The 26075-nt window shown below is 35.1% G+C and overlaps 1 protein-coding gene across 4 annotated transcripts in view; it reads right to left on the bottom strand.

Moving 5' to 3' along the window:
• Nucleotides 1–1322: 1322 nt before the first annotated feature.
• LOC138698629 (lipid storage droplets surface-binding protein 2-like) overlaps nucleotides 1323–26075 on the bottom strand; it is a 466618-nt gene continuing 441865 nt past the window's right edge. Inside the window, exons 1-4 of one of the 4 annotated variants that reach the window (XM_069824735.1) lie at nucleotides 22422–22573; nucleotides 18653–18971; nucleotides 4274–4526; nucleotides 1323–1729 (exon numbers count right to left, since the gene is read on the bottom strand). In XM_069824735.1, coding sequence (XP_069680836.1) covers nucleotides 1443–1729; nucleotides 4274–4526; nucleotides 18653–18967 — 855 coding nt within the window. In that variant the 5' untranslated portion in view covers nucleotides 18968–18971; nucleotides 22422–22573 and the 3' untranslated portion in view covers nucleotides 1323–1442. The other 3 variants (XM_069824744.1, XM_069824724.1, XM_069824754.1) reach the window with 3 other exon arrangements.

Raw genomic sequence — 26075 nt, 5'->3', positions numbered from 1 at the left:
TCAATTGTGTTTTATGTAAGCAAAATGCTTTGGTGATATGCATTGTTCGAAATTTCAAAGAAGAGGCTCTTTAATGGTACACAAAGCCCTAACAGGTGTGAAATAATGTAACTAGAGTAGGACTATTATAGTTGTGTGCTTCCTTATCTCAGTGTAGTGAAATTTGAATAATGGATATTAATTATTAGAAGACAACAGATACAGAAGAACAAACTATTACGGACTTAGAAGGAAAAATGATGGAAGCACAGTTAACGCGGTCAACTGCGATGGAGATTACTACATGTAAGCAAGAATATAATTTTATGGATTTGGAAGCAGCATTTGAATTGTCCTTCATTCATGTGTATGGAAAACTACCTCATTACACTCTATACTAGATGTCTTCAGAGCAGACCATAACAAGGGTCTCTATGCATCTCATGTTATCGCTGCGCTCCCATTGATTGGAGAGTCATTACTTAGCTGAGAGCGTTGTAGACACTAGCGCGAGCATATCCTGGTTACGAGACGGTATTCAGAGACGCGTCCACTACTACAGTTCAAGTGCGTCTTGCATCTGTGCGGTGTATGAGCAGACGACAGCAGTACAATTACTAGTGACTGATGCAAGAAGGTGTGTTCAAAGACATTACTTTAATTTTCACTTTTCGTTATAAGAACGTAGACGGTCACGTAATTCATACACAGACATTTAGTATTGTGTGAACCACGCTATCTTGCATTTCGTTCCGTTGTTTATATCTGCTCCAAAGACATCTTGTATAGACTGTAAGACCATTTACTTCAAGCTAATTATAAAAGGAATTCCCTGGAAAGAAGTTTCGTAAATGTTTGCGTTCAACACTTTATTAATAATTTATAGTAATTCCATAATGTGCACCTCACCTTCGTTATCTACGCAGTATAGATTACCATTTTTATGTTGATCCCCCGTCCAAGTTAAAGGTTCATGTTATATTGTTCAAACACTTGCATCGACTATTCTTTGCTGTACCATCATTTTTTTAATGTCAAAACCCTGATATTGTTGCACGTACCAATAAGTGTAAGTTTATTTTTACAGATAATTCATAGTTTTACTTCTGAAAGAAGTCGTGTACGTAGGACCTCAAATTGACGTTTTCTGAAATACAATTTATCTTTTCTGAATTTGAGTTACACATTCTGAATTACCGTACATGAAATTCACTATTGCCAGTAATCTGAAGTGCAACAGACGTTTCTGAATGACTGATTTTTTCATGAAATTGGAGATTGGGATGTAAAAGTTTCACGAAATGTGATATTAAAGGCCTGATTAATAACATAAATAGCCAGAATTATGTATCAACTGCATATATTTGATTTTTATAACTTATAACAAAATACATATAAAAACACTAACATCAGTATCAGAAAATATTAAATTTACAATACAAAAATAGTCGGACCTTATTCTCTCACGCAGCCTTTGATTTCTCATCCCATGTCTTGCCAGTGTCCTCAGTTTTCGTTTCACTGCTTCCAGTGGTGGCTTTCAGATTTTGGTTGATGGTGCTGAGGTGGTTTGTGAGGTGCATGACTATGGCTAGAGTGTTTACATATTGCTGCAAGTCATCTTTGTTCAGATTCTTCACTTGTGATGAAAGGATATTATACACTCTGCGTGCAAATTTATTGGACAGCCTTCCCACTGTGTGCACCGTGTTCAGCACTTTGTTATCACTTTCTACTTCTGCTGGAAGCCCTGAAAACGGTTTTCAAATAAATATACCGAACAGTTTTTTTTTTTTTTTTTTTTTTTTTTTTTTCAAATCTGGTATATATGTGCAAAATTATTTAAGTATTAACATGAAGTATAAAACATGCACTATAAGGTCTGTGAGTATAGACTTAAAAGGAAATGATGGTAGAATTTATTTATTTTTTCTTAATTGATTCACATTTTCATTTTTTGTACGTGCATTGAATATTATCGCTGAAACAAATTAGAGATCACTCTTTTTTAATTTAGAGTCTATATTTTGTAAGAGTAGTACCATAATTCACCCATTTTTAAGGTAAATACAAAATTCTGGAAGCACTTTCATTAATGTTTTACCTGCAGACTTACTAAAGGCTTTACCAATAACCAAAAATGTATTTAAAAATAAGCTTAAGGACTTCACTAGTAGACAGTAGTATACGAGTATTATAAACACTACTTAAAGGCTATAGGCCTAATTGATATTTTGTTATTGAAGTGTTATATCCGTGAAGAAGTGTGAGGTATGAGTGAAGAGTGAAGTGTGTTGTGTAAGTGAAGGGTGTTTCTGTTAGTGAAGCTTTGTAGTCTATAGTGGCAATGCAAAGTATTTGAACAGTGAAATGTTTTTTAAATGTTCGTGAAATCAGAACAGAATCAGTGAAATGTGTCGTAGTTCCAGTGTAGTGAGTGAGTTGTCAGCGAAATGAGTGTAGTGCTGAAAGGTACTTATGCAGGTATGAACATATCATACTCGTGGGTTTTAGTTCGAACCTAGGGTCAAGATACAAATTAGATTTTCTTTAAATCTTATTTTAAGTGATCGTGCTTCATTTAATTTAGGGTGCTCCCTATTATTATTATTATTATTATATTATTATTACTAGCAGCAGCAGTAGTTGCAGCTGTAGTAGTTGTCGCAGCTGTAGTATTTGTTGCAGCTGTAGTAGTTGTTGTAGCAGAGGCTGCAGCAGCAGTATTAATTATTATTATTAGTATTATTAATTTCTTATTAATTGCGTTTATTATTAATTGTCATTATTGAGTGTAATTAGTTACCACTACCACCAAGTAGCCTATATACCCATTGCAGTGTGAATAAATACATATACATACAAATGTCTAACATAATTCTAATGTCGGCTTTCAAAATTACAAGACAAACAATTACAGTTTAAAAATGAATGTAGAGATACTCTTACAGAAATAATGAGACATTTTTAAATGCAATAAAATGGCATTTCTATTCCAGCGAGAAGTTTCCTAATAGCCTAAAGAATATGTGTTCCAAATATCATGCATGTAGCATTAATAGTTCCAAAGATATAGACTTTCGTGTGAGAATGAAGCAAAAACTAAAGTTGATTACGGGAACTTAATGGCATTACAGCACCTAACAAAACCATATATGCACACTGAATTTCATGCAATATATGTTTCACAAAACAAAGAATATAAAGCAAAACTTTTTTTTTCCCGGAAGGTTACTGGTTTTCCACCAAATTTAACCATTCTTTCCCCCTTGAAAACCGTGTGCACCAGAGCTTTAAAAAGTGTCGCAACGCCTTACAAAGACAAGTGCGCATTCAAATTTAGGTATAATATATTTTTCTTCATTAAAATTTACGTAATATATTTTTCACATATCAAAATGTATTTTTAACTTTTTTCTTAAATTCACTGGTTTTCCACCATATTGAAACCATCCTCTCCGTTTAAACCATGACAGGCAGTCAAATGAATCTATAACTGTTTGTTATAGAATTACAGTTAGGGAAGATTATTCACACAGTATCACTCAAAAACGCTTTTCCAACAATTTAGTAGATCAGTACAGTAGTTGAAGAACGAAGACTTATATTTGTGACAAAAGGTTTTCAATTTCTATCAAGCAGCAGTTGCTGCTACAAGCCACTAGTTACGTTATAATTTTGAAAACTAAAAACGCTTTTGTCTGATACAGTATTTCCAAGTATAATGCATTAAACATGTATTACAAAAATTGTTCGCATACCATCATTTTAATCAAATATTCTTTTCCTGGAAAGACGTAAGTACGTGTATAAGTGTCAGAATGTTGTCACAGTTTTCAGTTAATCATAAGTTATCTTTAGCCTACGTAGTTATTAAAAATATGTTTGCAGATATAAAACAATCAACTGCTTTTAAAATGGTATAATTTAAAATAGGAATATTTAATTTGATATATTTCACAATTATTTGAAAATGTACTGTACATTTGTCACACCCGCGACAATGGAATGCCTCACTTAACTAGAAAAATAAATAATTAAGTTTTATTTAAATAAATAACGACGCTCGCAACTGCTGAGGTTATATCAGCGTCGCCTGTGTGCCGGAATTTTGTCCCGCAGGAGTTTTTTACGTGCCAGTAAATCTACTGACATGATCATGTCGCATTTAAGCACACTTAAATGCCATCGACCTGGCCCGGCATCGAATCCGCAACCTCGAGCACAGAAGGTCAGCACTCCACTGACTGCACCACCCAGGCCGACAAGAACAAGAAAACAGGCTTTTCCTCACCTTCATCCTGAGCTATTTCCTGTTCTGTGGCAGGGAAGTAATAATCCAGGTATTTCTCGGCCAGAGCTGCAGTTGTCTCAAATCCACTCAGTGCCATGTTGCCATATCGGGTGGCCAGCACCTCATTGGCTTTGAGGAGACTTGTCTCTTTTAAGGAGTGGGCCTTCTCTGCACCGTAGTTCTTCACAGCTGATACAGTGTCCATGGGAGTCGTCAGAGCAGAGTCAACTAATGTCTTTGCAGTCTCATAGATCTGTAAAATTATCTTCATAGAGTTTTATGAATTTGTGTACACTAACGCTTACATCAATATTCTGAAGCAAATACTTTTCTACAAATATTTATGCAAGTATTTTGAAGTGCCAATAGGCCTACATACAGGGAGAAAGTAACATAGATACTTAGATACATACACACATACATACACATTGTGGCACCCCACAGTGGACCAGACTGTGGTCAAAATGGGACAAAAGTATTTCGTCAGCTTTTTGACATGGATGAAAGGTAAAATTCATATCCATACTTAAAATAAGATACATTTCTTATAAAAAAAAAGCTAATAATTACACATTTTAGTTATTTTACCTATAAGAAACCATCTTGCTATTCACTGTCACATTCCTCTGCACTGGTTGACTGCTGCTGCTCCTCCTCCAGCTCCTCTGCCTCTGCAATTTGCTCTTCCTCTTCTTCATTCCCATTTCCACCACTTCGAGACTGCAGTAAGCTTTTCGCCTCGTCAGAGAGAGTACTGGAAGGCTTTTCATGTGACCTTCTTAAACTAGAAATGAGAGGATCCGACGACATTAACAGGTTGTTTACTAAATCCGTCATTGTATTGATAAGAGAGTTTTTCTTGTATGATGTTCTCAGAACATTTTAATGTCTTTGTTGCGAGCCTCCTGAGCTTCCTCCGATAATTGTCCTATAGGAAGTATGGCTGAGATTATCTGAGAGCCAAGAATTAATACTTTGTGGACACTCGCAGGAAGATAAAACCACGGGTATTTCTGTACAAAGAGCTTTGCAGTTTCAAGTGCATAGTCATTAAAATGCTCACTATTTATATCTTTTCCACAAGAAATCACTCGAAGAATAACTGAGAAACGTCGTACAATTTCTACATCAACTCCAGTTATTGTAGCAACCAGTTCAGGATTAGCAAAAAACCGGCGCGCTGTATTGCCATCGTTTGAGGTGCCACTCCCACCCGGTTTCGGTCTATCTATTATGAGTCCCATTTTGGCTCGAAAACTTTTCTGGTTTGATTCTTTTAGAAGCGTCATGATTTCATTATCTTTACCACGAGCTTGCCATTTCTTGAAATCGAGCCTGTAGGCCACATGAAGGAGACATTCTAAAAAAACGGATCCAAGCATGAAGAATCGACAATCCAAATGAAAATGACTTGTGGTCCACAGTTCTTTGTTGCACAGAATCTATATCATTCATATGCTTGGGCGACGCTCCACAAATATAACACACTTGTGCAGATTTGTTTTCCATAACTGTGTTACATACTTCACCATCAACCATGGTCATTTTCAGTTCATGCTTTATTTCAACTGCAATATTATTAAAGTCAACTAGTGTTGATTGAATATTATTTTATTATTAATACAGTCATTTTCTTCTTTTATCAGCTCACTTGTTTCATGTTTGAGTTTAATGTTTATAGGCCTGCAATATTTAGTTGAAGATGGCCATGGATTTTCACAGTACAAAGTGTTTGTTTTGTCATCTTTCTCACTATACAGTAATAGTGGTACAAATGACACCAAGAAAATTTCACTATCAGTAAAAGTCTCCATCAGCAAGTTTCTGCTTAAGTTCATTGTGGCCTGAGCTCCCATCACAACCCCATTTACTGAACAATGTCAGGTTATTCTGTTAAAAAAAATGAGACGGGATCATTTCTATGCTTCTAACAATCTGTTTACCTGTATGGTCGAGCAACCCTTGTAAGATAATTTCAGCGCTAACTTCAGTTATAGTAATACAATCTTTATCTGGGTAGCACTGAAGCTTAGCCTCGCGTACACTATTATAAGTTGGGTATAAATCTACATTTCTACATTTGGCTCCAAGTCTCAGAATAGAATACTGGTGTTTAGACAGCTTAGTATCTATTATAAGTGCTAAGGCTTCATTGCTTGTATATTTCTTTACGCTTTCAGAGGAAGTTTTTTTGTAGGAGGTTAATATTTTTGTAGCTCGAGTAGGGGTACTCATTGAACTTTCAATTAATTTGGCTGCATCAGTTTTCCCAGAACTTTTTAGACTTACTTGAGTGGCGAATACAAGCTCATCAGTACTACCTGATTTTCTGAGCTGTTCCGTCTTCCTTCTCTTTGATTTGATACTACTCTCTGAAAACAGTTTTCTCGGACGGCCGAAAGAACTGATATAGAACTGCTAGTAGTTGATTCTTCTTGAGAGCAAGAAATTTGATAAGAAATTTCAAATTCCTTGCTTAACGAGTCACCGTATTTTGTCTCGAATCTTTCTTTCATTCTGCGGCACCTTTTCCACCTTGTGTTAAATTTATTATAATATGACTCTACTTTAGCTTTCAATTTTGAAAAGAAATCTTCAGAATAATTATGATCTATTCCTAATTCTGAAATTATGAAGTCATATATGCACTTCTTTTCATTTTTGTTTGACAGCAACACTTCGAAAAGTTCCTGACGTGAAAAGCGTCGCCCAACTGCAATAGCAATGAAAATTACAACGTCTCAGAAAAATGATTCCCTACATGAAAGGGGCAAAAACGGCAAACTGAGATTTCAAATTTATACTCTGTAAGAAATGACTGATAGCTCAAAGAAGAAATTGGCGTGAAGAAACGTGAAGGACATTTTTAAAAGTCTAAACATATCCTTATTAATTAACTTCATAATCTCATTAGTGTCTGCTAAACGTAACACAATATATGTTATTATTAACGAACTTATTTGTAAAAGGTTAATATGGAAATTGAAACTCACAGTCTGAAGTATTTATAGCTGCCATCATATCACTATTATCTTCAGTACACTAAGAAAATCAACCTTTTATACACTGCCACACTTGCTGATGCAGCGCTCACGTATCATGTGTCGTTACAAACGTAACATTCAGGGCAGCCAACAGTAGACAAAGTCCGTATGATGGTTTCAAGGTCACTTCTGTATTATTTAACATCTCTACTTTCATCTCAGAGCATCAAAGAGATAATTATGAACATGTGATTTTTTTACTTTTGTCCCATTTTTACCTAGTTCTGGCCCACTGTGCACCCGTCTGGAACGTACTGGTCGCGTCAGGGGGTTGCGCGCGCATCTAGCGAGAAGGAAGGCGCGGGGAAACGGAAACTCGAGCTTCGGCAGGAGCTATAACGCGGTAGAAGCAAGGGGAGGAGAACTTCGGTGACAGGGCGGAGCGGAGAGAGAAGGGGAAACATCTGGAAGCGTATTCCTCTCGAAGATTCAGAAAGCCATGCGAATCGAAGATCCGAGAACATGTGATTTAATAAATAAAAGCACGAATCTTCGGAAGTTAGTCTTCAGTCAGCCTTCAAGTCTTGGACAGCAGTGAGCAAGATGGGCCTGAGTTCGACGTGCAGTGAACTTGAGTGAGTCCGTAACTGTGGCAACGTCCAGGCGAAGGCGACGCGTCCGGGAGACCTGAGTTCGATGTGCAGTGAACTTGAACAGTGAGCTAGAAGAACTAGACAGCGCAAGCGAACTGAGAACTGACAGTTTTGTTCTGCACATAGCGCACATTGTTGATCTTCTCAATACACGTCTTTGTCGTTGTCAAGTGGAGTGCAATAACGACTATCGTGTTGCTGTGTTGAGTGAAATACCCATTGTTGTAGGGTGAATTATTAGAAATAAAAGTCACATTGTTGACGGGTGTGTGGTGGTAAAAGTGAGAATAAAAAGTTACAATATACATACATACTGACAAATGACTTTTAGAGAACCCGAAAATTCATTGCCGCCCTCACATAAGCCCGCCATCGGTCCCTACCCTGAGCAAGATTAATCCAGTCTCTACCATCATATTCCACCTCCGCCAAATCAATTTTAATATTATACTCCCAACTACGTCTCACCTTCCCCAAACGTCTTTTTCCTTCAGCATCCCAAATAACACTATATGCATTTCTGGATTCACCCATATCTGCTACATGCCCTGCCCATCTAAAATGTCTGGATTTAATGTTCCTAATTATATCGAGTGAAGAATACAATGCGTGCAATTCTGCATTATGTGCTTTCTCCATTCTCGTGTAACTTCATCTCTCTTAGCTCGAAATATTTTCCTAAGTACCTTGTTCTCAAACACCTTTAATCTCTGTTCCTCTCTCAAAGTTAGAGTCTAAGTTTCATAACCATACAAAAAACTGATAATATAACTGTTATAAATCCCAACTTTCAAATTTTTGACAGCAGGCTAGATGATAAAAGCCTCTTAACCGAATAATAACAGGCATTTCCCATATTTATTCTGTGTTTAATTTCCTCCTGACTGCCATTTATTTTTGTTACTGTTCTGAGATATTTGAATTTTTCCACCCCTTCAAAGGATAAATTTCCAATTTTTATATTCCTATTTCGTATTATGTTCTGGTCACGAGACAATCATATACTTCGTCTTATCGGGATTTACTTCCAAAACTACTTATCTTTTTACTTGCTTCAAGTAAAATTCTCATATTTTCCCTAATACTGTAGTTTGCTGATTTTCTCCTAACTTATTCACGTCATCCGCATAAACAAGCAGCTGATGTAAACCGTTCAATTCCAAACCCTCTCCGTTATTCTGGACTTTTCTAATGGCATATTCTAGAGCAAAATTACAAAGTAAAGGTGATGATGCATCTCCTTGCTTTAGCTCGCAGTGAATTGAAAAAACATCCGAAGAAACTGGCCTATACGGATTCTGCTGTATGTTTCACTTAGCTACATTTTAATTAATCTAACTAATTTCTTGGGAATACCAAATTCAATAAGAATATTATCTAAACCTTCTCTCTTTTCCGAGTCATATGCCTTTTTAATACGGTATCTATGAATAACTGATTTACTGTGCTCTGAGAAAGTAATGTAACAGAAAAAAATGTTCAAGCTTGATCGTGAGGACATTACACCCGAAGTTAGGAAAAAGTAAATCTCTAATTTGTGTTTACAGTCGTTCTAACTTCTTAAACACGAAGTGGTGAAATTAAGCAGACCACCAATTTAAAGAGTTTTTACGATTTATGAAAGCACTATAAATATTGTGTTTTGACGATATGTGTCAGAGGAAGAACAATTGTTTTATGCATTTGAAGTCTGATGAATGTAATATGTAGCCAATCGGAAATGTATGCAATGGAGGGGGAAAGGACTGGCCAACCTACCCCATTATCTTCTGGCCTAGTTGCCTCACAAGTAGTGCCTTGTAAGTATCACTTGTGAGGTTCAGACTTGTCGTCGGACAGTTGACTAAACAACAACAAATATTGTGTGTAATTTAAATCGATTCGAACAAGTTTTAAAACTGGGAAAATTTGAAAAAACTAAAAAGCACGAAACATTTCATCGTAATAAAGATAATTCTGGATTCTTTAATAACAAAAAATAAAAACCTGTTAAAATTACTTGTCAGTATGTTCCTACAATCTGCTACTCATTCCACTGTATTTTTCACATGATACAAGTACCGTATTTTATTTCTGTTTGCCTTTAGGAAGATACAGACCTAACGAGAACTTACTCCCACACTGATTAACACACTGTTAGAAAGGAGGTCCAATCTTCGATCTCCCCTCACACCACACACGCGATGACGTCTGATTTATGTTTCTGTCGGGGCTAGATGGATTAAATGAGGGGACAGCTAAGCGACATGAGGTAGAGGTATGTAAAAAGGTTAGTGGGTTAGTTGAGGGGTTATTTAAGTGGCATGAGGCCGAGGAATATGAAAAGCTTTCAATGATTTAAATAGGTCTACGTTCTCTCTCCTATGTATTGTATGTAGTGTTAGGAAATACAGAATTTTCACCGAAAGATGATGCAGAGCACACATCTCAAGAATGGGTGTGCTACCAATACTATTTCTGAAATTCAAAAGTTTAAAATTATTACCAATTTCTAGGAACATTTTAATGCAGTTACTAGAGTACCGGTACTTTTCCCAACGAAAAATACGAAAACTGCTTTAACAAGAATGGGTATATATTTAAACTAAATTGAAGCCTTAAAACATGGACTAAAGAATATCAGATGTAAGCTAAATACAGAGACATTTATAAAACATTACAAAAAAAGCGAAGATCGCCTAGTTTCCAATTTATCTTATGCGGTAATATGAAATTATGGAGGTCTGCCATCTTGCTTTGTGCTATCAACTCAAAACGATCTACTGCCAACTACACTTAATTCAAGCCCACTGCCAAAAAAAGAAAATTTTCTTGCGCCAAAACATGGTACCTGCTACAAATTAGTGAATAAAATACTAATACAGAGTGATCAGATAATGTGTGGACAGGAGCGACGGGGTTTTCAGTGTGCACTGCTGACTCACTCGCGGCGGAGAACGGTGGGATGGCAGATTCGATGATGCAAGCAGGCACGTGTTCATCCTGGCTCGTATCAAGGTTAGTGGATCAGTCTCCATGTGACTGATGAGTGACACGGTACATGCTATAATCTATACTACTGTGTATTATGTCGTGGTTTATTGTGCATTTAAAATGGAAAATGTGAATAAATGTAAACTGTATAGGCTCAGTCTGTCGGCCAAGTACGACCCGGTTTCAAACATGATTCCAGGAGGGTAAAAATTCCATCAAGTACAAAACCCATAACCTTCATAACAAATTTCAGACAACGTGAAGTATTCAGGTAAGAAACAAAAACATCAAAAGGCTCGCACAGAAAAAAAAAAACATTAGATGACATGGGTCAGATTGGAACAGTCTCCTATAAAATCACTTAGGCGCCTTTCCCAACAAGTACGAATTTCTTACGGCTCTATGCAAAAGGCCACTAAATTATTAAAGTTGCAGTTGTATAAATTAACTAAGACACATGCTCTCCAACTATGGTTGTATGTTTTTACAAAACAATAGTTATTGAAGTTGTGAGAAACCTGATATACGCCTCCATGAGGAATAAATTGATAAGCGGAAAAAGAATTATAGGGCTCATTTTCTTTCAGAATACAGTTAATCCCCTCACATATGTACACTTAGTCAAAATGAAAGTGGCCGGCGTGTGAGAAACTAAGTTCGAATCGGATATTTCCGTGAGCGCTCGGGACAGCCAGGCTTTGTTCAAAAGATTGCGTATATTCTTCTGGTAGTTATAATTGGGAACAACTATTAATCACTAAAATCTTCAGAGAAAATAATTCACATACGAGATTTAAAACAAACAGATCGTTCAGAGAGTAAACAGTGAGTATTGTAACACAAACACTATATACCGATATGTATAACAGGATCTCAAGTGGAGTACGACCATTGCTCGTTACAATGCCATTCTGACTGCAGTAAAACTCTTAGCGTAGTTTGTAGAGCGATATTTAAGAGTTCATGAGGTTGCAAGTTCAAATGTTCGTGGAGTTACTAAACCTTTTTTTCTTTTTGTTAACTTTTAAATGCATCAGTGAAAATAACAGGTTTTCGTCTTTTTTTATTCTTAGAATACTTTTCGCCTTATTATTCTTTTCGTGTTATTACAAACTTTTAACGCTAGATTGAAGTAACACTAAAGATGAAAATTAGGGGCTTTCATATTAAAATTCTATGTTAATTATTTTATTAATTCCTGCTGCTTTGCACTCTTGCCTAAGTAACATTCAGTAAATATGTTGACTGTTAAATAATTGGCAATAATTAATTTGAAAGTTTTGCTACAGGGAATATGATTATTATGCTAATCTAAATCCGTGATCATCAGGGCCTAAACGTAGTAATTGTGAACAAGAAAACCCATAATTCTGATGACAAAATATATCCTGATTTCCTAGAATTATAACCACAAATTTTCACCAATTTTGTAATTATCTGTAAGTAACATGAATTAATATAAGCAAAATTATTCGACTATATTACACTAAAAGGAGTTGTAAAAAATGAAAGAAAGGACAAAACAAAAAAAATCACTACGGAGATTCGAAGCATGCTGTGGAGGTAACCCAAATCAGCGCCTTATATTATGGAGCTACGGCGCACAGAGGTTTACAGTAGTGAACTGCGCGCTCACCCGAAGGGACTTAGAAAATTTTCGCTGCTCAATAGACCGGCCACTTTCATTTTGACCAAGTGTACAGTTTTCAAAAAAAAAAAAAAAAAGTGGCCGCACTCGTGAACAGCGAATATTTTCAAAGTCCACTTCGGGTCGCGGCGATGTTACACGATGCATGTGCTTGTACAAGCAGTTCCGGAACTATGAAAGTGTTCCATATCTGCGCCTCGTAGACCAGCGGTAGAGTGCTTGTTTAATGATTCAAAGGTTGTGGGTTCGGGCCTTCTTCAAGTTTTCATTTTATTTTTTAATCGTTCTTTAGCGATGTAAATGATATTCAAATTATCATTTATATCCAGTTATCGTTCTTTATGGATATCACGTTATTTATATTTTGTTATTGTTCTTTAGAGATATAAATAAAATTCAAGCCATCATTTGTATTCTGTTATCGTTTTATAACGATATGAATAATAATAATAATTATTATTATTGTATCTCCAATGGGGGTTAGCCCTATTTTACATATGTATGTTAGGGCTATAGTTTTGTACACAAAAAATGGTAAGCATAAAGAGAAATGGAAAAGAAAATTAAATTAGCTTACGCGATGTAAACAAAACAAACAATCCGTAAATTAGGCATTGCGATTGAAAAACAAATATCAGTTATCAATTTGAAACATACAAAAACATTAACACACATACGTAACACTTCTATAACACAAATATGCAGCTTTCTGTACCATACATCATAAATTAATACACAATAGTCACACGAACACAAACTATAATTACGACATTGCGACGACATCAAGCATCCCATAACTGACTCACATACATAACAAATCAAGCATCCGTTGCAACACATACACTTCAACATAGTAACCACACTTTTAAAAGTTACAAATTTGGATCCAAGAAGAATAAATAGGGCACTGTTACTAATTACTATTCTTCTAAATTTTCTTAAATACATCTGTAATAAATCCGTGAAATTCCGATTTGAATAATATTCACGTTTTTATATTCTGTTATCGTTCTTTAGCGATATAAATAATATTCAAGTTATCATTTACATTCTGTCTTCCTTCATTAGCATTATAAAATAATATTCAAGTTATTTATATTGTTATTGTTCTTTCACAATATTATTAATCTGTATTTTATGTAAGTAATTATTATAACACAAATAACCATCTTTCTTTGCTATTTTATTTAGATAATTAAATACGTATTATATAATATCTTATATTAACTAAACAAACCGATATTTATCATTTATATTGTGTTATCGTTCTTTAGTGATACTGTATAAATAATATTCAAGTTATTTATATTGTAATCGTTCTTTAGCAATATAAATAACATAAATTTAATATTAGGTTTGGAAAAATCCAGTTGCATAATACTGGTATTAGTTTTTCTTTTTGTATTATTACATTATACTATCTTGAATCACAATAAAATGAAAAGGAGTAACGAGGAATTGAACCTGAGACGTTGACATCTAAATTCCGACGTTCGTCCGCTGAGCTACGAGGGCAAAAGTGTGGAAACAATTTCGGAAAAATTGGCCCAATCACACTAAGATTTTCTGATGATTCGTAGAAGCTAATCCAGGATGCGGGGGGCAAAGGCTAATTGAGATTTCCCGGTCTCTGATCGGGTCAAACATCCTGATAGAATTAATATTTAACTCTTGCCGTGACTTTCGGTGAAGTCCGGAGGGCCAAATTAGTCAAATCCACTCTCCTCATCTCCACGCTTGGGCCCCCTGGAATTTAATAAGATGCGAAAGAGATAGTGGTGTGCGGAAAGCAACGGGATGTTACCGCATTTAGGCCTATCCTTCCCAAGAAAAACTGCAAACATGAACAAAGGAAGCTTTAAATAGAAGAAGAAGCATCTTCTGCGGACCTCTGGAAAAAGAACTAAGGAAGAGACTAGTGGAGTGCTTTGTGTGGAGTGTGGCATTGTATGGGGAAGGAACATGGACATTACGACGAAATGAAGAGAAACGAATTGAAGCATTTGAAATGTGGATGTGGAGAAGAACGGTGCGTGTGAAGTGGACAGATAGAATAAGAAATAAAATTGTGTTTGAAAAAGTGAGTGAAGAAAGAATGATGCTGAAACTGATTAGAAAGATAAAAAGTAATTGGTTGGGTCTCTGGTTGAAAAGAATAATAGACGACATTAGGAAATGTGGATCATATGCGGAGACTAAGAGGAAGGCAGAAAATAAGAAAGATTGGAGATTGCTGGGTTTGCAATGAAAGACCTGCCCATGGACAGACACTTATGTATGTTCAGAATGCCTGGAATATCGTGTCTAAAAACAGTCGCTATTTGCAAAGACTAGTCAATTCCACGCCCACTCGACTGCAAGATGATCGAGATAAGAGGAAGATAGACTAAATATTGAATTGTGGCTCTTTGTTTTGTTTTTTGAACGCTTAATTGTTTGAATGTTTTAAGGCCGACGCCAGTAAATTTGTTTTGTTTATGCCACGAAAGATATTTTTTATTGAGAATAAAATCTTTTTTCTTTCCATTTGCAGCCACAATATCATAATGATAAAGTCATGGCATAATATATTAATGAACCTGATGTTAATCACTAAAATAATCGTAAAAGAGAAAGGAGCCATTATGTATAGTTTGTCTCTCTCAAAAACAGAACAAAAAAGAACATAAAAAGCACGTGGTTATAGTCGAACGCAGGACCTCATGAATAAGAGGCCTGAACGCTTCCATTACGCTATCGATAACACACAGAATACTTCAATTATAACTGTAGATATCAGGCAACGTGGTCCAACAACATGTAACATCGCCTGTCTCCGAATTGTAGCGAAGATACCTGAAGGGAACTTTGTTTCAGGAGAGCGGCCACTTTTTCTTTTGACAGCTGTACATAACATTCCGACCCCTTTCTTTTCAGAATTAACCGGCAGGGAGTGCAATTTCACATTCTTCCAACAAGACGCTGCTACAGTTCATACAGCCGATATTTCGATGCGAGAAACTGGACGTGTGTTCCAACAGGACAAAATTATTAATAGGAATTTGTTGCTTCGGTCCCCCCGACCTAACACCCTGCGATTTTTACCTCTGTGGTACATTAAAATAATGCTGTACACAAGACAAACCCATGTATCCTGAAAGAACTGAACCGTAATATCAATCACGAAATTAATAGCATTAATAAACCAGAATTACACAGAGTTATGGGATATTTCATAAAGTATGTAAAGAAAAATATGTGGACAACCAAGGCGGCCAGTTTCAAAACTTCCATCAATACAGTTGGTAAGCAAGACATTTTTTAAAATGGTTACGGAAACTTGTATGGTTGTATCATCGCGAACCTACACTGCCCGTTCCCCGCCCCGAGTGCGTCAGCAGCGCACAGCGAAATCCCCGTCACTCCTGCCCACATCTCAACTGATCTCTCTGCATTGTCCTGGACCAAAAATACACTAAATATTGACGGTTATATCACTATTGATATTGCCTACATTAAAACAGCTTCATCTACATATGGCATACTTGATCCTTTGTTTATATTGTCCTGCCAACCTTGAGCATATTTATTGTTATAACATCTCATGAAGGACAAATGAAAACATTTTAAGATAAGTTTTTAAGTAGGAGAATTCGACGTGTTTAAACGAAAGTTGTCCGAAGTGAGGTGATTGAGGAAGTTAAGATTAGGTTTGTTTCTGCAGCAATTTCCAACCTTCATGAGCATGCACGCATCGAGTACTTCAAACTGACTACTTGTTGATTAGTCAGGCGTTCTTGCAGCAAATCAAACAGTCGTCAAACCATTTCCTGAAGGTCAGAAAATTTTCGAATCAAGCGCAAACCAATCTTAAATCACAAGGACACATGCTCATTAAGATAGTTGTGCTTTACTTTTATCCACTGGATTGCCACACACGTCCATTTGATATTTTATGTTTCCATGCTTATCTATATTTAGTATTATAACATACTGTGAAATTTAAGTATATCTTCAACTTACGATATTAGTCAATGATTTTACAGTACATGAGCATTCGTGCAGGGATGGTTTTAAATTAATTTCAAACCGATCATAGCTGAATATGCGCAATAGTTCAGGTTGGAACAGTTTTCAAACAGCTGTCAAACCATTACAAACTCGCTGCGGTCCATACCTGTGGAGTAAGTGTTTAGTGCATCTGGCCGCAAAACCAGATGGACCGGGTTCGATTCCCGGTCGGGACAAGTTACCTGGTTGAGGTTTTTTCCGGCATTTTCCCTCAACCCAATATGAGCAAATGCTGGGTAACTATTGGTGCTGGACCCCGAACTCATTTCACTGGCATTATCACCATCTCATTCAGACGCTAAATAACCTATGATGTTGATAAAGCGTCGTAAAATAACCTGTTACTAACTCGCTGCAGAAACAAACCTATTGCACTGAACAACAAGAATTTTGCTCCGACTTAAAACAATGTGTCCCTTACGTCTTGGTGTGCTCTGAATCCGAAACTGCATATCTTTCCTTCGTATCACGTAAGGTTTTTAAGATATACAATGATTTCATTTTTCGATTAGCCCTCTCCCAGAATATATCTGGCGCTGGTTGGGGGTTGTAAATCAAATCAAAAGTTAATGCATTTTATGAGTTCATGATATATTTTCGGTTTCTTATGGTTGTTGGCATGTTCTTTTGTACTTCTAATAAATAAACATATTGGTTCCTTCTATTCACTAAATTTCATAACAGTTCAAAGTGAGGTCTATGCACTGAACAAAGGTGTGGTTTTCAGTATTTAAAAGAAAAATTTACCAGTTTGGGTAAACGCAAATTAAAAGAGGGCATTTTCATCTGTCCACAAATTCGTAAAGTTATGGTTGACTCTGAGAAAAAACTTTCCGTTACAGAAAAAAATAGCATGGCGCGCTTTCAAAGATGTTTGCTCAAATTTTCTTGGAAATTCTAGAAACTCAGAACTACATCGAAGTTGTGGAAATCATGTTAAGTGCATAATATGATGGGGTGTAATGTGGGTCTCAAAATACACTTTTTAGAGTCTTATTTGGATTTCCTTCCTCCTAATCTTGGAGCGGTAAGCGACTAGCATGGGAAAAGATTTCTTCCAGAAATAACTGAAATGGAAAGGCGATATAAAGAAAGATCATCATCCAGAATGCTTGCAAACTATTGTTCCTTGTAAAAGACAGTCCCAAGTCTAGTTGTAAACGAAAGTAATCCAGAAAATCCTTTTAAATGGTAAGTTCTAATTCCTAGATTTTTGTCATTAGGCCTATATACACGAAATATTTTTATTGTTGTGTTTTTGTGCTTTAGCTGTATGACATCATTTTTGTATCCAGTACACATTTTTTAAGTTTTATGAGGCATTTTGAATCCCTAGTCTGTTGTAAGTTTATCAGTAGCAGTGAAAAAAAAAAAAGGTTTCACAAAAAATTCAATTCACTTTCCCCGAAAATGGTACGTGATGGCGCAATTTCCATTTCAAATTTAGATTTAGAGCACACATATTAGTAATAGGTCATCTGTTTTTATTTCGAAGCAAGACAAAAAGTAAAAATTTGTTGTTCAGCGTTATTGCCAAGTGAAGAATATCACGATAAGTAGGTATTATAAATGCCGTCAAGCGAAAACAGGCCTATTTGTTTCGTTTCAGAATAGAGAATCTCTGAAGATTGTTACATGAAATGACCATTTTAATCCGTATCATTTTTTTATTTCTTATTTCTAGTAGAATTTCTGGGTTCAAAAAGGACGGTGTTTTATCAGTGAACCCAACTATCTATTTATGCAAATATTTCATTAAAAGTTTAAACTAGTTTTAACAAACTCAGTTTAAGAACAAAGAAGTCAACGAAAATCTACTGAACTAATTATTCTTTATGTATCCTACCCTTGCGAAAAATGTTTTGTGTTCAATGCAAGCATACAACAAACTTACACTCGTCAATTATAGTCTACATTAAGCTGCTATGCACTTGTCCACTAGCCGAAATCACCGTCCCTACTCTAGGCCCTACTATTTGTGTCCCTTTTAGTTTAATCAGCTGATCTAAGCTGGCCTATCTTTACGTGTAGTACAATGCACAAGAGACGTAACGTAAGGAAGTGTGCTTACATGTGAAGGGGGTTCTTTGACGAAGGGCAGCTTCTCTTCAACGATAGCAATTCCTTTGCACAAGGTCTGATCCACAGCATGAATAGGTTCTTCCAATTTCTTTGCGATGGGAGCAGCTTGTTCTACAGCCTTAAGCATGGCTGATTCAGCAGTTGACAGGGTCCAGTTTAACACTGCATTGGCTTCCTTCACCTTTCCATACATCCCTGCAGATTGGTTCCATGCCATCTCGAAGAATGGAATCTTGGAAATCATGTCCACGCACTCCAAGCGAGGCATTGATGATGCGTTAGGATTCTCTGCTGTTGCTTCCATTTTTCTATAAAAAAAGTCGAAGTCATTACAAGTAATTTGCCGTAGCTACCTACTTAAATATTTGATTATTTTCCCCAATACGTTATAATTTAAATGCTAGCATTAATTATTATTGTTGAATCTTTATGTAAATCCAGATATTGTAAAAGTTGTACACCTGAATTTGTAATTTGAAATTTACAGAATGTGAAAGTTGCGAAAAGAAAACGAAAATCGTTTTGAAAGCAAACTGGAATCCAAATACATAGCACACAGTAACGAACGGAGGTCTACAAGACATTTAAAAATGTTTTCAGTACTAAGATCAACAGGATAAAATAAAATATTTTTTATATTATACGCCATATTAACCACCACTGCCATCTTCCGTAAGACGTCACTTCAAGAAGATACTAATTATACTGTAGTAGCAACGGATAACTACTAATTTTATGCAAAGACAAACTTTTAGACGGAATGTATGCTGAGAAGTAGCTTGTGCGATAGAAAATACGTAGACATATTACATGCAATACTGTTCTCGTTTTAATTCACTTTTATTCAAGTTGCATTGATAATTTGGGTCTATATGACTATAGGATATCGGTAGTGTGTTTATGAGAATGTATTTTGGCTAGATTGGAGAATGGGGTGATGTCATGTGGTCGACGTACAGTATGTGAGAAGGTTAGTGGATTAGTTGAGGTGATATGTCTATGACATGAGGTCAACTTATGTGAGAAGGTTAGTGGGTGAGTTGAGGTGATATCTCAGTGTGTTTTATTTATTCCTCGTGTTGGTTTACGTCGGCCATGTTGTGACGTCAGAATCGTTTGTCAAACTTGACGAAAATTAAGCGATATCCTATAATAAAAGAATCCCGATAATTTATTACAATCAAACAGTAAACAACGTAGTTTTTTTATTTACGTAAGAATTCATGTGAACTACTATTTTAACATCAGTTATTATTGGATCTTAGAAATGAACAAAAATAACTGCTACCCTCGCTCGCTGTGTTCATTGCACTTGTCTTTCGAGTCTCGTCTCGTAACTCTCGTGCGCCTCGAGTCTTGTTCATCATTCTCGGAATAGCATTTGGTCGGCATGGAAAGATTTCGTAACTTTGAAGAACATACATCATTGAAATAAATAACATTAGAAATGTTTAATTGATAAAAAAGGCAAAACAAAACAGTATCTTAGTTATCAAAATGTTCTGGCTCTATTTATCAGATAGGCCTATTACCTAGGCCTATGGTTATATAAATAGGAAAACAATTCTCAAATAAATTTGCATTTGTAAGAAACAAAACATAACGTTAAATAAAGCGTTAACAGTTTTTTACTTCAGACTACACGACCACAAAAGAAAAAACTATATATCCTAGTCTTTTTAATAAGGGCCTAGTAATTATAGATTGGGAAACGGATTATTATACACAAAGTAGAGATGATGTATCAAATAGGATACTTGATTGTTTATACATATATATATATATATATATATATATATATATATAACAGTTGTCAAACCAGATAAAAGTTCGGTCTGATATAAACAACTGTTACGATTCAAAGCTGCTTGACGTTCGGGAGTTGATCACTCCCAAAGTACTGATCGCTTGAATCACTCAAACAGTCAACGATGTCGTAGGAAATATTGTCGTGCGGGTTTTCGGCTTTGCAGGCGCTGTTAGTATTGATTTCTCGATCGTTGTTCTAGTAAGAACATTTCCTTTATATTTACCAGTACTTGTATCAAAAAATCTGGATTACCGTAAAACACGATACAGCCGTATTAGTCTACACCCAACTGATGAAGAAACAAAGACGGCGGCAATGATTTAATATATTATTCCCGCCAACAAGAGGAACTATGGGACCTGCATTGTGAATAAGAGTTTTGGGTGAGGACAAAAGTAAAGAAAACATTAACATTTATTATCGTAAAATACAGTAGAGTCCATCCGGTCAACTGTAGAATACGATATGAAATAATGCATATCTTAAAAACTTACTACGATATCGTAAAATGCAATCTAGCCCCATTCAACTATAGAATAAGATATGAAAAATATGACCCTGATAAACGATACTACTTCAACTATACCCGTTTACATTTTACGGCAGATTTTTATTTTTTCGTATCGTATTCTATAATTGCGCTCTACTGTATTTCACGACCCGTACTAGGTTTCTAAGATTTGCATTATTTCGTATCTCAAGACTACTGTATTTTACGATACTCAATGTTTATGTTTTATTTATTACTGTCCGAACCCAAAAACCTGTTATCTCGCAGGCCCTATAGTCTCTCTTGGTGCTGATAATATTATATTACGCAATCTCCGTCGTTGTCGGCTACAATGCGACTGCATCCAATTCTTCACGAATCCCCTACTTCTTAACAAAGTAGCTTTATTTTTATTGCCTTAAAACGCTGTAGCTCTGCTTTCTACGGGGGAGGGGGGACAGGAAAAAAGCTTATCTATAGCACGCTATACTGAAACTTCCAATTTGCATATTTCTAAGTTCTAAAGTGCGGGAATTGCCTTGCATATACGAATCTGCGACAGGTTAATTTAGTTCAGGCTTTTGATATGCCTTGCATACAGGAATCTGTGACAGGTTGTGTTAGGTTAGTTTATGCTTTTGGTATGCCTTGCATATACTAAATGAAGTGAAATCCGCATTTCGCGTTCATTTTGAAGTGTTGTACCTCTATTTCACGTGTTAAATAATCACTTTTAGGTTATCTACACCGATCAGTTATTTCTAGTTTTTACCCACTTTGTAATGTTTTCAAGTCAACTGACGTCCTATATGAATTCTTCACATTCCAAACTACCTTCCATCTGAAATTTAGATCATTTTCCCACTTTTATCATAAAAAACTGTCAGTGTCGCGTGCTATAGATTTATAGAAAAGAAAAAACTTCGAGTTTGCATTAAAGCCATGGGTTTGAATACCGCTTGTGGCATACGTAGATAACGAAACATGTACAAGTTAAGGAAATAATTGAGTAACAAACGTCGTTTTTATTTACATAGCATTAAGATACAAAAGAGGCTACGTTAGGATTACTCATGCTCACATGGATCTAAAAACTTTAGGCATCAATTCATCTAATCAGCTTTCATGCACAAGTCTTTAATTTCCACATATCAGGGCAAATGTAAGATTCGTGAAAGTTTAAACCTACAGTCGTTGATAATATTCGGCCGCACACATGCAAGGTTACGTCTTCAAGATCAACGAGGGATTACGAATAATTTCATATGCATTCTTACAGATCTTCTGTGAATAAAACTGAAATACTACTGCATATTACAAAAGTTTACACACATTAACGACCACTAAAATGCAGCTCCTAAACTTCAACCTTAATGTATTAATTCATTTCCATCCGCCACTAGTCACACGTCAATCACGGGTCACAAGAAATGAAATATCGTGTTGTATGAAACTCACAATCTCAGAAAATTTAGAACTATATTAGTCTTGCCAACGATGTATGAAAGATCACTGAAACTAAATGCTAAATGGCACTCCTAAAGGCGAAACAACCAACTTAAACTTCGAAAGACTACCTACACTTATTAGGCGACTGATAACGTTTGGTTTCGTAGTTTAACCGATTAGATTAGTCAAGTCAAGCTCTTGGTACAGCGCATGCTCATGTGACTCCAGCCAATCAGGCCTCGGAACGTCATTTTACCCACTAACTCAATCATTATGCGGCGTCAGAATTGCCAACTCGTCAGTGAAATGTCACCAGGTAATAATATAAAAATCACCATAAAATTACCGAAATATACATTATATTAATTATGAGAGCATTTGTGTTAAAACACAAACAAAAGATACGTCCTATTATTTAGGAATTTTAATTCTATATCAGAGCTTAGAACATTTCCTCTCCTCTTTTCGGAAACACTGAGGGCGTAGACTATATTATGACTGAAGGGTATCAATTTATTTAACTACATCTTCTGGTAAAGTGTAGTATGGCAGAATTTGTTAATTCTTTTTAAGCCGAATTTAATACACATAATAGTATGAAGTTTTTCAATCCTATGCAGAGTCATTTTGCGCCTTTGGTGGAGACAAGTCGATAAATTCATCGTGTTCAGTGATTAAAATTCTGTGTGGTGAACTTCAGTGTTTGGTTGTTTTTAGTTTCTTTCTCTCTGACTATTTATTTATTTATTTATTTATTTATGTATTTATTTATTTATTTATTCACTCATTCATCCATTCACTCACTCATTCATTCATTCGTTCAATTCATTTAATTTATTTATTCAATTCATTTTATTTATTTCTTCAATTTATTTATTTATTCAATTTAATTTATTTATTCATTTATTCACTTATTTATTTATTTATTCAATTTATTTATTAATGTATTTATTTATTTTATTTATTTATTTAATTTAATATTTTATTTTATATAATTAATTAATTAATTAAATTAATTTATTTAATTAATTTATTTATGTAATTAATTGATTTATTTAATTAATTGATTAATTTCAATAATTGATTGATTTAATTAATTGATTGATTTAATTGATTAATTAATTTAATTTATTTAAGTAATTTAATTTTTTTAAGTAATTAAATTAAATTAATTAATTAAATGTAGTTAATTAAATTAATTAATTAATTTTATTTATTTATTTATTTAATTTATTTATTTTATTATATTTATTTAATTTATTTATTAATTTAATTAATTTATTTAATTTATTTATTTAATTTTATTCATTTATTTTATTTTATTTTATTTATTTATTTTATTTTATTTTATTTATTTATTTTATTTTATTTTATTTATTTATTTAATTTAATTTATTTATTTATTTATTTTATTTTTTTTTATTTTTTAGTGGATATAAATAGAAACGAGAGTTTGCCTATTAGTGCGGCGCTTGTTTTTCCTAAAACTATAACAGTGGAAAGAGATAGGGGCCTATACAGTAGTTAAACAAGATGTAACACAATTAACGCGACACTATAATTTCTGAACACACGCCGGAGACTTTAGATAAGATGGAGCGCAAAACCCTATATACGAATAAAACGAATGTCAACAACATAACTCTAGTTCGAGACAATTCATGAATGCAATTTCTTTCATGCAGCACCATATCGATGGCTGAGAACCACACTGTTCTAAGTCCAACTTTTTATAAGAAAGAAATCTGTGTTTCATTGTGTTCCAGTTCTTGTCTGCATATATGAATCGAACAAAATTGTAAATATTACTCTCCATAAGTTGCTATGAAGATATTCCAAATTGTTTCATGAAGCTTTGAGTGTCAGGAGCTTAAAATAGCTCTCCTGAAAGAAAAACAAATAGTAAAATGGACTTGGAACAGTCTGGTTCTGGCCATCGAGATGTTATTCATATTAACGCTAAGGGATCAAAAACAGATAATCTACACCCGCTGGAATAAGGCAGAATATTAAATGAAAAATGGCATCTAATTCGGTTAAAAAATTAACAGACTTGGTTCCAATAGATTAACAATTTACTTCGCTTTCCATGTGGAAGCCAATACATTCATCAAATCAGAAATTCTGCATACATTCATTCAATTTCAAAGCTAAAATCCCATACAATAACCTATTTAAAAAAGGCGTGATTCGGAACATTGACACCGACATATCAGATCAAGAGATTCTAGATAATGCAATGACTGACGAAAAGAATGAGATAGTAAACGTCCACAGATTTCAAAGGAGAATTCGTGAAGATGCTGGCATCAATAAAATGGTAGGTACTATAGACCATATGCGTACTCACTTTTAGGCCCCAACTGCTACCGAAGCATATTTGTCTGTTCTACAGCCAGATCCGCATGGTAAAATACAACGAAAGAGTGCTTCAGTGCAATAAATACGCAAAATTTGGTCAATCTCAGAAAATATGTCGTAATATGTCGAAATATGCACGTTGTGCAGAGAACCATGAAAAGAATTATGTACTTCTCAAAAGAAAAAATGCGCAAATTGCGAAGAAAATCCCCACTGTTCACATAAGGAATGCCCTATTTATAAAGAAGAACTCATCTTAACAAAATTGATGACGGAATGACGAATAACAAGACTCGAAGCGTATCAATTACGACATTCAAAATCGTCATATGCCCAAGTTACCAGGAGGGTGGTAGGCAGATCACAAGAGGACAAGCAAATATGTCATATCCAGTACCACCTATGGTTATATTTACGGGGAAGAATAAATCTAATAGGCAACGCCTGCCAGTAACACAAACAGTGTATGCTGAACAGGCGACAATTAAACGCAAGGAACAGACGAACAGTGAAGAGGAACCCCCAAAGATAAGAAAACATAACCAGAAAGACAAACCATTTTTGCCAGTACAGAGTAGGAAGCCTTCAATCCTCTTTAAGGGTTTTCAGTTAGATACGACAAAGGAGACGCAAGATAAAAATAAGGAGGAAGAGAAAACCAGTGCTATTCCGCAGTATTGTCTGATAGAAAGGCAGACATATAAATACGCTTGCAGAACTTGACAGAAGTGCTGGCTTTAATATAAAAAACCACAAGAGAAAAATTACAATTACAAATCACTACGTTACAAGAAGCACTACCAGGAGAATGAAACAAGAAAAGTTTACAAGTGACTGGTGCTATCTGCTCATTATACTTCTCATGTCAACAAGTTTGTTACCTAATCTGACTATTTTACAATGGAATGCTCGCAGCATAAAACCGAAAGCTGAAGAATTACATAATCTTGTAGAAAATCAAAACATAGCCATACTGTTAATAGCGGAATCGTGACTGGGTCCCCAGCACAAATTTAACTTTAGACCCTACACAATATTTCCTTATGACAGCATGGAAGAGAATGGAGGTCCTGTGGTATTATTTAAAAAGCATATACGTGTAAATTGAATCAAAACTAAAAAAACCTTACAGAAACCTTTCAAGCTATCCACATCTTTATGCCGACGATGCAAATAATTTTCGTGTATAACAACAGTACAAATTATATATCTCAAACATTTTGGAAGTCACACTTCGATATTTCTTCCAACGATAATTTAATAATTTGCGGTGATTTTAATTTAGAATTGTCTCCTAGTGAT

Source organism: Periplaneta americana, chromosome 1 (genome assembly GCF_040183065.1).
Source record: "Periplaneta americana isolate PAMFEO1 chromosome 1, P.americana_PAMFEO1_priV1, whole genome shotgun sequence".
NCBI lineage: Eukaryota > Metazoa > Arthropoda > Insecta > Blattodea > Blattidae > Periplaneta > Periplaneta americana.
Note: the sequence above shows the minus strand (reverse complement) of the source record. Positions and strands in the feature narration are given on the sequence as shown.